The 14,228-nt window shown below is 37.6% G+C and overlaps 1 protein-coding gene across 1 annotated transcript in view; it reads left to right on the forward strand.

Moving 5' to 3' along the window:
* The window catches only part of sned1 (sushi, nidogen and EGF-like domains 1), a 30,564-nt gene that overhangs the window by 12,763 nt on the left and 3,573 nt on the right, over positions 1-14,228 (forward strand). Inside the window, exons 9-26 of the mRNA XM_033965401.2 lie at positions 952-999; positions 4,112-4,204; positions 4,294-4,428; positions 5,055-5,174; positions 5,649-5,765; positions 7,183-7,326; positions 7,612-7,785; positions 8,158-8,271; positions 8,344-8,457; positions 8,540-8,653; positions 8,964-9,080; positions 9,356-9,643; positions 10,101-10,287; positions 10,730-10,842; positions 11,134-11,412; positions 11,515-11,656; positions 11,753-11,835; positions 13,105-13,206. Of these exons, the coding sequence (XP_033821292.1) occupies positions 952-999; positions 4,112-4,204; positions 4,294-4,428; positions 5,055-5,174; positions 5,649-5,765; positions 7,183-7,326; positions 7,612-7,785; positions 8,158-8,271; positions 8,344-8,457; positions 8,540-8,653; positions 8,964-9,080; positions 9,356-9,643; positions 10,101-10,287; positions 10,730-10,842; positions 11,134-11,412; positions 11,515-11,656; positions 11,753-11,835; positions 13,105-13,206 (2,484 nt within the window). The remainder of the gene's footprint in view (positions 1-951; positions 1,000-4,111; positions 4,205-4,293; positions 4,429-5,054; positions 5,175-5,648; positions 5,766-7,182; positions 7,327-7,611; positions 7,786-8,157; positions 8,272-8,343; positions 8,458-8,539; positions 8,654-8,963; positions 9,081-9,355; positions 9,644-10,100; positions 10,288-10,729; positions 10,843-11,133; positions 11,413-11,514; positions 11,657-11,752; positions 11,836-13,104; positions 13,207-14,228) is intronic.

Consider the following 14,228-nt stretch of genomic DNA (forward strand, 5'->3'; position numbering starts at 1 on the left):
TTTATTAACAATGATTCAACTTAGTAACTACCGTACTTAATTTAGGGGTTAGGCTTAGGAATTAGGGTAATAAATTAAGTAATTATTAAGCCTGAAACATTCTTAATAAACTATTTATTAAACTATTCATAGGTTTTTCTTCATGCTTTATTATTCAGTTCAATTCAAGTTTATTTATATAGCACATTTAAAACAACTTCAGCTGACCAAAGTACTTCACATAAAAGGCAACAAAAACAGATAATACGATAACATGAAAGTACAATAAAACACCATGTCTAGCTCATATTAAATGCCAGGTGGGGAAAAGGTGGGTTTTCAGTCTAATCTTAAATTGCGTTAAAGACTGACAGGCAGATGGAAGCTGTTCCATAGTCTGGGCACTGCTACAGAAAAGGCTCTGTGACTTCTGGTCGTGAGTCTGGCTTTGGACACAGCAGCAGGAGCTGGTCAGCTGACCTCTGACCTCAGGGCTCTGGGTGGAGTATAGTATAGGACCCATAGAGTGCAGATATTTAAACACAATCAATAACATTTTGAATTGCACCCAATATGAAATAGGGAGCTCTCTTCTCTTTGTTCCTTTGTTTTTGTCAGCAGACGAGCTGCAGTGTATGGAAAATTATGGTGTAGTTATTATTAAGTGTCACATGATGTCTATGTATCATTGATGGCTGCAATTTATTTATTTTTTTTAGTTATACAAGATTACTGGATTTGGGCCTTTACTTTTTGCCTTTTCCGATCATATAATTATAAGTTGTTTACAAGTTCAGTTGAGGTTGCCAAAATGTTATTCCAACAAGATGTCAAAATAGCTGATAAAATACTGTTTTATGATAAAACTTGTTTACTTTACTCACACATAATGCCATGGCTAATGTTTCTCGGTCAAAGTTTGTTGTAAAGCATTTTCTGATTTGAATGACACTTTTTTGCTTGTCCTTACAGAGCTTGTAGTACCTGAGGTGAACACGACTGAAGCAAATAACCAAACAGGTAAAAACAAGTACAGAGACTTTGCCCCTCACTTTTCACTGTGCTGGCACCAGCAATCAATAATTCTTACTTTCTAATCTCTCAGTGAATCAAATTAGGGCACATATTAGGGTACTTCACTAAAAGATAATTAACATCATTTTAACAGTATTTTTTTATTCTGGTGAATTTTATAATTTTACTTCCTGGTTGGACATGGACTGCTGATATGACATGTAGAGGTAATTCCAGTTTTGTTACCAAGCAACCGTAATCTTAACAAGGACCAAAACTTGTCTAAATTGCAGAATAGTTATGATTATACAAATAAAAATAGATGACACCATCTGTCAGAAAAATGTTTCCTTACATGTAAATTGCGCTGCATTTTGGACAGAATTGTGGAATTGTCAGTGTTGATGGCATATGTAGAGGGATTCTTTTTTCTACTTTTTTCCACAAACTACTTAACTGAAGTAAAAGTATGACAAATATTTACCACAGGTACTATACCACCAAATTAAGTAATAATTACATGAAAACATGAAAACCTGGAATATGCACTTTATTGCTCAAGTTCCAATTTATTTGACAATATATTAAAGAAATACCACCAAATAACTATCACCGGTAGCCACCACTTGGACCAGAACTACAGTCTGAGAACTACCAACTGAAACAAGCACTTTTGCCTGCTACTGTCTTTGTGACTTGAGTTAGTGACAGTTTTGATGCTTAGGCACAAGGACAGTTTCTGCTGCAGAGGCACAGGTAGCAGGCAGACTCGGGTATGTGGAGAGGAGCCGTGTTATGCCACAGGAATTTGGCCTGGTGCCCTGGAAGAGGCTGCTGTGCTGATGGATTATTGTAATTATCAAAACTGACAGGGCCTCACCCAGTTTACTACCACAACCTGGAGCAGCAGCCGCTTGATGTTGCAAATAATCACTTTATTAGCACATTTTATTAGTTTACCAACAAAGAGGAAGTGCTTTGTCTAGACTTAGGTAGCCGTTTATGAGTCAAAGCCTGTCTATGGTATTCAGGCTATTTGTGCGGACTGAACTGCTGAAATATGCATGCTGCACACCGCTGCTTACTTGCTGGAAGTTGGCCATGGCATTGCACTTTCAAACACAGCTGTGCTTGCATAATCATTGCACAATTTGTTCACAAATATGAGGTATGTTATTATTCTACCTCAATCCTCATACCTTCCATTCATAAAACATTACATTAGGACATTATGCTTGCTTGTTTTTGGAAAGTACCAGTGGAGTTGTAAGAGATACACAGCAAGAGACGTATTTACTTGACACTATTTGACTTGTTTTAAAATGTCATTTGGTAACAATGTTTAAAAGATTCTAATGATCCATCAGTGTGTCAGATGTCTATGTAAATGTAGATGTTTAAGCATCGCACAAAAGGTGAATGGAGCAGAAAAATAAACACTGCAGAAATTTTACTATATACCTTTGTTAGTAAGATTACTCTGCAGGTTTCTCTTCTTTTTATTTTCTAGTAGCTCTCTTTGCTGCCTTTTTTAACAGTTTTGTGATTTTAGAATAAATACCTGATATGTTTCTAAAACAACAATTGTGATATCCATTTTTGACTAATCTCCCACCTCTATGTCATTAATCTAACAAAACTCCTGCTACTGACAAACTACTCAAATCAAGAATATTATTTTTAATTCAGGACACTTTAACCATAGCTAGATTTTTTTTAATAATGCACCTGTCACGCTATGATTACAGTTTCCCTCAAAATCTCCTTAATAGGATTTGAGCAATTGCAAATGTATTCTGCTTCTCACCCTTGAGCTGAAATAACTATTACTGCTTATATAGGCTCTCTTAAATCCCCCACATACTTTCCTGCCTGGCTCACTTGGACAGCACAGCGGAAAAACAACACCATCCTCTGAGGAAGAGAAAGTTGTGGGTCACAGGAGCTCCTAATCAGGCTGGATCAAAAGGCCAACCCACACAGGTGGCTGGTGAAAAGTGGCTCTAGCAAATTAACATTGCATTTATTGCCCCCAAGGTCTTGCGTGTTGGTCACAAAATATGCTCTTTATCATCAGAAAAATAATACCCTCCACCACGCTGCCGGGACTTCAAACAAAAGGCATTTAGCTGTGATACGGCTGCCTCCTTTGATCCACTGCTGCAATTAGGAAGTAGAGGAAAATAAAAACATTCGTACAATTTGCACGCAGCGGATGTGCATTGCGCTGACTTGTAATCTTCTGCTCTTGTGAACTTTGATGAGAAAGATGAAGGAAAGAAGGATGACAGTGAATCAATATGAGTTTACAGAAGAGCAGATGAAAGAAACGAAGCATCTGGAGCTTATGCTGACGGGGCAAACTCTCTGTGTATGTTTACCCTACGACCAACCCCCAAAACGTAACATTCAACAAAAGAGGCTAGTTTCACTAAAATAGTGCACTTAAAGGTGCACATTGTAACTTTCTAGTGGGGAGTCTGCCACTTGCTTTTCTCCATAGAGATCATACTTCTTGAATATTTCATGGAATGGCATTATCAGTCTTTCACTTATTCAATTACAGGTGTTTTTATTGCTCATACATTGAAAAACATGCTGAGTCCCTTTCTCCACTTTCTCCATGGAGAAAGATAAGTTTAATGCCATATTGTGTAACATGCAAGGCAATAACATCTACATTAACAATGACATTATGCACCTTTGAGTCAAGCTTAGACATCTATTTGTATATTTATTATTATTATTATTATTATTATTATTATTATTATTATTATTATTATTATTATTATTATTATTATTATTATTATTATTATTATTATTATTATTTAAATCCACACACATTATTCAAGTCATTTCCTAAATTTCTACCTCATTGTCATCAAAGATAAACAAATTGTGAATAATTTATATGTACTTTCTTGTGTAAGTACAGTTGAATATTGGCAAATCATTTACATTGAAATAAGAAACATAATAAACATTGTAAAATAATCAAATAATCTAGATCCAAAATGTAAATACATTTAAACTTGTCAAACTATACAAATTGCAATGCAACTGCAGTGCACACTGACTATCTAAAAAGCATATTCTCTCTCTATGTGTCGCTATGCAGAAGAATGCCTTTGTCAGAATGGTGGCATCTGTGTGGACCTCAATGGGACGTGCGAATGCCCCACAGGCTACACTGGACTCTACTGTCAGTTCGGTGGGTATTATCTTCTCACAGTCTTTCACTTATCCTCTCAAATATCTCACTACACCTTTGATCAAAACATCACAATCGTGTCCTCTCAGAAGTAACCCATACTCCGTGCAGTCACAGCCGGCCCTGTCCCGACGGCGGCCCCTGTCTGGAGTATGGAGGGACCTACTTATGCACATGTCAGACCAGCGGGCCCGAGCTAGACCACAAAGACTACTACCCCTATGGTAAGGACCTCGGACCAACACAACAACAGGGCATTTTGCACATACGTGTCATTGGCCTCAGCAACCAAAGCATTTTTAAACCTGGTGTCACTTTCTGTTTAGGAATGGTTCCACGCCATTTACATGATCCAAACAGGAGCTGTTGTTCTGATATTATAGGGTATAGAGTGAGGATGTCCACAAATAATAGCATTAATTGTTTTGAAGTCTCTTCAGTGACCTTAGTTCACTTTTGCTGGAAGAGAGAAGACTGTTAAAAACAACATGAACCTTATTTTTAGATAGGTTTACCATAAACTAGGTCAAAACTCCAGCCTTATGACAGCTAAAAGTCAAATTCTTTCCATCTTAACAATTCAATAGTATGTTTTTCAGATGTTATTAAAAACCCAACCATTTGTGAACCCTGTTTTACTACTGTTCAACAAGATATTTTGATATGTAATTGTCAGTTCTCATTTGAGTCCCATCCCATCAGTTTGAAATCACTGTTAACTTTGCCCTATAGTGTCCTGATATGACTGAATATACTGATTGACTTGATTTAATGTATTCTTTTGGTTTATATAATTAGGGTTGTTTTGTCAAAGCCCGGGGACACAGTCAAGTGTCTGTGTGTTTTTCAGTACAGCCCCAGTCGGTGTGTGACTCGTCTCCGTGTCTGAACGGAGGCTACTGCTACGAGCGTGATGGTGGCTACAGCTGTGAGTGTAAGCATGGATACTGGGGCAAGCACTGCCAGAAAGGTAACCACTCATTAGTGATAAATACTTGATGTCATTTTGCTGACACATTACTTCTTACGAGGAAAAGATATGCATGTATTCTGCACCATTTACTGAGGGAGAATCTATTAATGTTACTATATAGAGTAGTTAATTTTGATCTCTTTTTAGTGATTTGTACTTTATTTATGCTTAAAAATATGACAATGGAAAAACATAATTAACTCAATAAAAACTCCAAAATGTCTCCAGGCCAGTTATAGTGGGCTATAACTCAGGCTTACCCCTAGCATTAGTTTTATGCACCAAGAAGCGCGCCATAACTTGTAATGCTGTTTGAAATGTTCCATAGCTAAAAGGCTTATGCTAATAAGTACTTAAGAGTAACTTATGGGCTTCTTCCTTGAATTATGATTTTGAGATTAAATTTACTGAAACAGATGTATTTAGTGTGATTCAATATATTTGATTTGATTTTTTTTTTTTTTTTTACAGTTAGACTCAATACCTGTGCCGCTTTGCCTTGTCGAAATGGAGGCACGTGTAAGGAAGAGCACGGCATGTACCACTGTGTGTGTCCATACCGGTTCACTGGGAAGCACTGTGAAGTTGGTCAGTGGCTGCAGACTCAAAATGTTTCATTATAAAGTTGCCAGTGGAGGTGGGCGATATAACCATAAAGATATTATCAAAATAGTTGCTTTTAAGGTATGCAAACATGAACATTGTGCTGTTATGACTAACCTTAGCCAAGGACAGGAGAAGTAACAAAAAAACAAGATGGAAAATGGTAAAAACTAAAGTTATCATTTATTTTAAAGTGATGCTAAGGTAAAACTAATAAAAAACAGGAAGTTCAGTTAACTTTGGGTTTAGGAGTTTACTCAGGGTTAATCTTCCCTGAGACAGAGTTTTCTGTTTCGTTAAACAGGTTTGGAGCAAAGTTAGAAAATTCAGAGATAGTAAACCTTGAGGTTAGCAGAGGGCACAAGACTTTATCAATGGATCCCAGAAAAGAGGATTCACCATGGTAACAGTAAACCAAAAGAGGCATCCATCTTAGAGCGGAGAGAAGTCATGTGACTGTGGCTCAGGTTTATTATGAAAAAAATGTGGAGGAGCACATTGTTTAAATCAGTAAATCAGTTTATCTTATTTTAGTATGAAGATTCAAATAATGTTACTGTAAGTGTTTAAAAAAAAAGTTTTAAATGACAATTTTAATACTTGATTTCAGATTTTGAGTTAATTAATCAATTACCATCTTTTGCAAAGCTAAGATGTTTTCATTGAGTTTTGTATGTATCCGACATAAATAAAAATTGTACATAAATTAAAGAACAAATGATTTGCACTTGCCAACACACTTAAGTGCAGAAGAAGATGAAAGATCAGGCTTCTATGTCATTTGAGGAAAATAACTGTAAAGTATAAATAAATAAAAGTCCAGTCATTAAACTCTAATTAAGTTCACCTGGTCCATCTGTGACTGTCCAATCAGAGCTCTCCTTCAGGGGAAGACTATGGTTAAACTTGAGTTAAAAGAATAAAACCTGCTCTGGACCAGGTTAGGCTCACAGAGTTACCATGGTGACTGACTCAGGTTTTAGGTTAAACTCTGAGTTGACCTCTTTTCAGGGTTGACAAAGTCTAACTTTGGCCTAACCTGCTTCTTCAAACATGGCCAGACATCAGCAGCATGGACTTGACAAAGGAGGATCTGGAGGCCCGGGGGCCATAACATGTTCATATTTTTATAAAATTTTCAAAAAATAAGTGTTCAAAAATAAATTGGACGTTGTTGTGTGTAACCTTCTAAACTAGTTGATAAAGGCTTATTTTGTTGTACAGTCACTGTTTGCATGGTATTTGAACTTCAACTAAGACATTTCCTGGCATATTTTAGTTTATTTCTGAGTGCAAATATATGATTATCATTATTGAAAGAATCTCACCCACCTCTACAACCCAACTATTGTAATCTTCTGTGGATAGATGCCTACAGTCCATAATGTACTGTGTCCTTCAGGAAGACCAGACCCCTGCTCCTCCAGCCCGTGTCTAAATGGAGGAACGTGTTTTCATTACATCGGGAAGTACAAGTGTGAGTGCACAGAGGACTTCTTTGGCAGACACTGTGAGATCAACATGAGTCTGACACTCGCCTCCGCTGGTGAGACTGGGTATTTTGTATCAGTTACATTAGATTTTGAATGACTTTCTTGATATTGCTGCAATGAATGTCTAAAATGACAATTCTGCCATGCTCAAACAATTTGTGTCTCAAGCTAAGATTATCATTGTAGAAATTACAACTTTTTGGTCTGGATAACTTATGCCTGTGCATCATTGTTGTATGCATGTCCCAGCAATTCTCTTTGGTTACTATTAACCCTTACAACAATTACCAAACCTAGCATCTCATGGCACTGATTAAAGAAATCTGGCTGTGTTTCAGATGTGGGCTGTGGGGACCCTCCACATGTTGAGCATGCTGATGTCCACTTCTCCAAAACCACCCCAGGTTCCATGGCTGTGTACATTTGCCATTCGGGCTTCCTGCCTGTGCCCCGGGCCACTCAGAGCATCTGTGGACTTCAGGGCGACTGGAGTCAGCCCCCTGTCTGCGAAGGTCTGTTTATACAATAAAACTCAATGAATTTACCTGCATGAAGGAAAAATATTACTGCCATGCTCTAATGATAAGGTAAATCCAGAACTCCATTCAGAGAGGCTTGTTTTGTGAATATATGTCATTACAGTAGCACAACTTAATAGTAGTACTGCTACACATATACAGCATACTCTAAGCATGGATAGGCCTTCAACTGCACCAGGTAATGAACAACTAGAAAAATAACAGATGTATAGAGGTGTACGCACTTTTATACCAGAAAAGACACAAAATAAGGTCCCCTCGCAGCAGGTTGTGTTCCTTTGTTTTAGTACATACGGTACTATTAATCTGTCCTCAGACCTGTTCATGATGTTTGTTTCCTTATAGAAATCAATGAATGCCGCTCACAGCCCTGTTTAAATGGAGGTACGTGTCGGGACCAGGTAGGATCCTTCTTCTGTGAGTGTGGCAAAGGCTTCAGTGGAAACCACTGTCAAAATGGTACAGTATAAGGTTAATTGAGACTTTTATTATATTCCAAAGAAAGAAATTTATGAATTACTGTTACTGCAGCTGTCAGTCAATGTTCACCGGACACATGTAAGAACGGAGGCACATGTGAGAACAAATCTGGTTCCTATTTCTGTCACTGTCCTGCAGGAATTAAAGGATTACACTGTGAAAAAGGTACAGTGCTTTACTATAGATATCTGAAAATCTTGTTTAAAGATGTAAAGATAACAGATGAGTCCTATTTGTGTTTGTGCAGAGCAGGATGTTTGTGACTCCAGCCCCTGTTTAAATGGAGGTGTGTGTCGCAGCTACAGGCGAAACTATTTGTGTCTTTGCAAGGAGGGCTTCTTTGGAGATCAGTGCCAAATGTGTAAGCAGCTTCTTTACATGGTTGTATGTGTTCATATCTTGGTTTGACAAGACACTGCTCACCTAGAGAAATACAGATTGATGTCAATTTTATACTAATAATACTGTCACACACCCTGTTCATTTGGATTATTTGTTTATATTTATATATTATAATATGATTTAAATGTGTTTTTTTTAGTTTTTTAGTTTTTTTTTTACTTATTTCCAATACCTAATGTGAAATATTCCAAATTTGGCAAGGGAATCTCCTAAATGCATAGTTACATTAACCATCTTTCACATAATTGTATGTGTTTGTCTCCACCTAGTGGAAGACCCCTGTGTGCTCAACCCTTGCGGAAACCGCGGCTTGTGCACTAGTGACAAGAGAGGCAACTACAATTGTGTGTGTAACGTAGGGCACACAGGGAAGGACTGTGAGAAAGGTGGGTAAATGTACACTATCACTGGGCTCCCATGTCTGTCTGAGCTGATCACAAAACAATCATATAGTGAGATAGTCCCGGGGGGTAAGTCATGAGCAATTGTGCTTAGATTCTATATATTTATAATTGCTTTTATTTGGGTTTATCTGTTGACTGCAATACCTCTTCAGACTGTTAAAAGGTATTTTTTGTATTTAATCTTGTGAGCACACTATTGTAAGTAGTGCTATAAAAATAAACCAGTATTGGAACGAAGATGTCTCCCCTGTCCTCAGACCTGCTGCCCCCTTCTGGCCTCCGCGTGCTCCGTGTGGAGGAGAGTGAGGTGGAGCTGCGATGGGACCCTCCCGAGCCCTCTCAGAGCCTGGTTAGTGGGTTTGCAGTGAAGTATGCTCCTCTGGGACGGGGCAGTAGAAAAACTGACCTGCTGGACCGAAGACAGCACACCCATGTCATGAGAGGTCTGCTGCCTGGGCTCCTCTATAATATCTCCACCCTCTCTCTCAAACATAACATCAACAACAGCGACTACAGCCGGCCTGCCACCGCACTCATACGAACCAGTGAGAAGCTTTCACTTATTTTATTAATACAAAATAAACATCAATCAAGTATAGGATAGTAGAAGGTAGCTTACACATGAATATACAGATTTTCCAGGTAGTTACTGTAAGATAAGTATGGTTAAATAGGTTAAATAAATCAAAACTGAATGTCGAATGAATTAATAAAACATATTACATTTCCTGTATTTGCCCCCCTTGAAATTATGTTTGGACAGAAGGATCTGCTCCTCATAAAAAAGACAAAGGCACAATGTGAAAATAGATGAAATATTAAAAATCCAAATAGATTACAAGAGTGTAAGACACTATAATGTTTCTTTAAGCAACTTAGTTAGGGCTGTACTAAAAACCTTTGGATAACTATGAAATTACCAGAAATCAACACACAAATGTATTGTATGCTTTATCACCTGTCTTCTCACATCTCTCTGCGCCTCTGTCTGTGTATCTTCAGGGCCACGGCGAGTGGAGCAGTTGACTGTGGTCAATGTGTCATCCTCTGCCGTGTGGCTGCAGTGGCAGGTGCAGGGAGCTCGACATGCAGCTGTGAGCCAAGTCCTGGTCTCTGTGTCTCCTTCAGGAAACCACACGGAGCCGGTGTCTGTTGTCCTGAACGCCAGTGCCACAGAATATAGCTTCAGGTGGGGACAATGGGAAGAAAGCAGTTTTTCAAATGGGGGACAGACAAATCCATATTTTTGGGCAAGAGATAAAACATGATATTACTCATAACCATTCAAAACTAGTATTAAGTTCTACAATCATATACATTTGTAAATTCACCTGTACTATCTTACCTATTTATGTGTATTTATATGATTTTTCCCCCTTTCTTTCTAATTTTATTTCAGTTTTGACATTATTTAGTCATTACATCACAGTTTGGGGGATTTCATTGTTTGCATCTTTAAAAATCCTATAACTTGCTCATTCCATCTTACCATTCTTGTCCCTCACTGGGCTGGTGCTTTCATACACATGCAGTACATGTTTTCACCACTGGATGGAACTAATCGACCTCTGTTGAATGAACTCTTTCACTCCTGTACTGAGTTTCAAGTCAAATCTGTTTGTCTTTCCCAGTTCATTACTTCCTGGTCACAAATACACAGTGGATGTTTTGACTCAAAGTGGTGTCAGGTCTGATGAGTTTCCCTCCACCAGCCACTCCGCTGGACCGCTGAGCTTCTGGACAAGTAAGATGCCACACTTTTAAGTTTTACAATTGAAAAATGTATATTGATAAAAGGTAAATACTAGATACTGCTATTAATCTGTTAATGATATAAGCAGTGAAACAGAAATGAGGAAATGCACAAATCACCAGCATTAAGCAGTAATTAATAAGTGATTGCAAATATTTTTATGAATTAATGTTGACAGTATACTTATAATCAGTTTAAAATCATTTAACTGATGCTTCACAGGTTTTTGTGTTCTATAGTTTAAATACTATCTAACATCTAACATAATGTAAATCTTCTCAGGACCCCTTCCTCCTCTGAACTTGTCCCTATCCCACGTGAGCTCTACCTCAGCCCTTATCACTTGGGCACGCCCCTCCAGGATGCTCCCCGATGGTTTTGTGGTGAACGTGACACGGGGACTGAACACGAGGAGCCGCTTTCTGCCCAATGGAAAACTACAGCTGTACACTTTGAGAGAGCTCACTCCGGGACAGTTGTACTATGTGTCCCTCACCTCAGTCAAAAATACAGGCCACGATCAGGTGCACAGTGCAGCCCAACACCTCACATTCACTACATGTAAGTCTCTGTGTGTTCTTCTGAAAGCTCCAACCAAAGTCTATCAAAGTGAATTGATTAAACCAAATAATGTACTATTGGTCATTATTTATTTGTCCACAGTACCAATGCAAAGTAGATCAGGCAGAAGAAGAGAAGAAAGGCTACGAGCTAAGGGTGCCTATAATGGACAAACAGCTCCTCCTTCACACACACAGGACCTGGTAATGAATAAAGATACAGAAAACTCACAAGAACTACCCAGGTGGGTCCAAAATGCAACAATAATATAGCACTATACTACAGGATATGTGATGGGTATCCGCTGCTAAGATAATGTAATCTCTATTTGATTCCACAGATACACAGAACTCATTGATAGAAGGGGGAAGATAACAACTAGATTAACTAATATGCCCAGAAAAGCAATACGACATCGAACAAGTAAGTTACTGACTGTACAGTAATTTACTTAAAGAAGACATACTTAGTCATTACATTGGACAAATCAGCCTGTATACTGTATTAATGTATGTATCGAGTTTACTTCCTTTAATCCTGCTTAAGTCTTGATTTAAACCTGATCTTTTAACAAACTTCATTTGGTCTTGACCTAGATAAATTCCTAATCATGATCATATTAATATGATACAAATTGTGACTGTAAAGCCAAATATTTTGAGAGATTATTCTTGTTGCCATTAGACATGAAATTGTTTCTAGACCTCCCAAAAACGCATATATTTATTTTATTCACTGTATAAAGGTCACAAAACGACAGCTCTAAATCTAAAGTGCTTAAACTTTTATGTAAACAAAATCATACATAATTTCTTGAGAGAAATCCTCTTGACATTTCCCCAGTAAATAAGTAAATAAAGCTTTGGCCAGATGACTTAATGTATGTATGCATTATTTTGTCATCCACTGCTTTCTGTATGATCACACTGGAATGATGTTTTTGTTTGTGCGCTGCAAGTCAAAAGCAAAGATTAAATATACAGACGTTTTACATCAAATATTTAGTAAAGCCTTTGTGTATTAATATTTAAACATTTGTTCTGCTTCAAAGTATTTTCCTAACACAACTGTTTTGATTTGGTTTAAACATGGCTTTCTTTTTCATGTCATGTTGCAGATGGAATATTTTAGACCAAATATTTTGTAAACCAGAGTTCTGCCAACGAGTAATATGAACCATAATATTCAACAAACACATGCATTGTATTTTCCATTTAAAGTCTTTATGCTTGTGCTATCATTGCATTTTTGTACGCCTTTCTTTCATTTTCACTATAATACTGTATAAGGAAATGTGCTTGAAGGCATTTGTCCCTATATCTCACAATACAACTGTTCCAGTACTGAAGTACCAAAAACTCAACAAAGGTAGATGCTCGTTGAGCCCAAAAGCTCAAAATATTTTCCCCTTGGTGAACATCTGAAACATAATTTTAAAATACAACAAATTTTTCTATGGACAACTGGGTTATAGTCGTAGGCTTGGTAATAATTAAAACCATCTCCTCGTGCTATGATGTGTTTGAGTGACGCTCTATACCTATACGCATACTTATTGTTAACGTGTTTGAATTGTTTACTTAATATGTTGATAGCACAATGTCTTTCTTTCCCCCAATTCCAATCCCGTCTGTCTGTGTTTAATTTTGACCTATTACTGTGTTTAATGTGCGGAAATGTTTTGCCTTGCAGAGCCTGACCCTCCAATTAGATTAGAGAAGATGGAGGAGACAACAAACAAAATCAGCCTCGCTCTGCAGCTTCAGGAGGAGGACAGCGTGCGGACAGTGCCTGGTAGGTGTCCTGGAGATGGCTCTCATTATCACATCTGGTTGTGTTTAAGGGCACAGCTGATCCACCGCACAAACTCTACTGAGGCAGATATATTGTAAGGAGTCAAATATTTATGTATATATTGGATATCTAAACAGTTTTACCAAGGTTTAATACGTATTTCATTTTGATGGTGGACAAATAAATAACTAATACTAGTACTATTATTATAGGATCATCATTTATTAAAAAAGGATAACAGGGTGTAATGCTAGTACTGGAGATCATAAGTCTCCCCATGTCCCCTTACTTATACGCCACACTTCCTTCCTTCAGTTACTAATGCCTTATACTTGTAATGCACTTTACAGTCTTGTCAAAGCCTCTCAAGGCCTCTACACTATAGTCATTATTCATTCATTTCCACACTTGGTGATGGTAAGATACTATTGTAGCCACAGCTGCCCTGGGGCAGACTGATGGAAGCGAGGCTGCCAATCTGCGCCATCGGCCCCTCCGACCAACACCAATCAAGCACACACCACTTTCATACTAGGCAATGTAGGTGAAGTGTCTTGCCTAAGGACACAACAACAGAACTTGGTCCGAGGTGGACTCGATCCTTCCAAAGCTCTAACCACTGAGCCACTGTCACCCCCTTAATATATGTGTCAAGAATAATATTAACAATAATAGGTTAATATTACTGAGACGGAAACCTTTTAAAATCAATAAAGATCTTAATGTTCTAATCTGATGTGATATTATGTCAACAAATCAACTTGACTGATATCATCTATTTTTTCATAATGAAATTTACAAATTTTGCTATTAAAATTTCTAATTTTGGTCAACCATCAAACGACAACCAATATATAAGTCACTTGATGAAAATATAAGTTTAAACAAACTGGCGGTCTTCAGACTAGAAACTAGTTGTTACTCTTCCTCATGGTTACAACGAACAGTGTTTCCTATTTTCCTGAATAATATCTAATAGCAAAATACAGACATGTTGAACCAAATAATATACATTATTGAAT

Source organism: Periophthalmus magnuspinnatus, chromosome 4 (assembly GCF_009829125.3).
Source record: "Periophthalmus magnuspinnatus isolate fPerMag1 chromosome 4, fPerMag1.2.pri, whole genome shotgun sequence".
In the NCBI taxonomy this organism is placed as follows: Eukaryota; Metazoa; Chordata; class Actinopteri; order Gobiiformes; family Gobiidae; genus Periophthalmus; species Periophthalmus magnuspinnatus.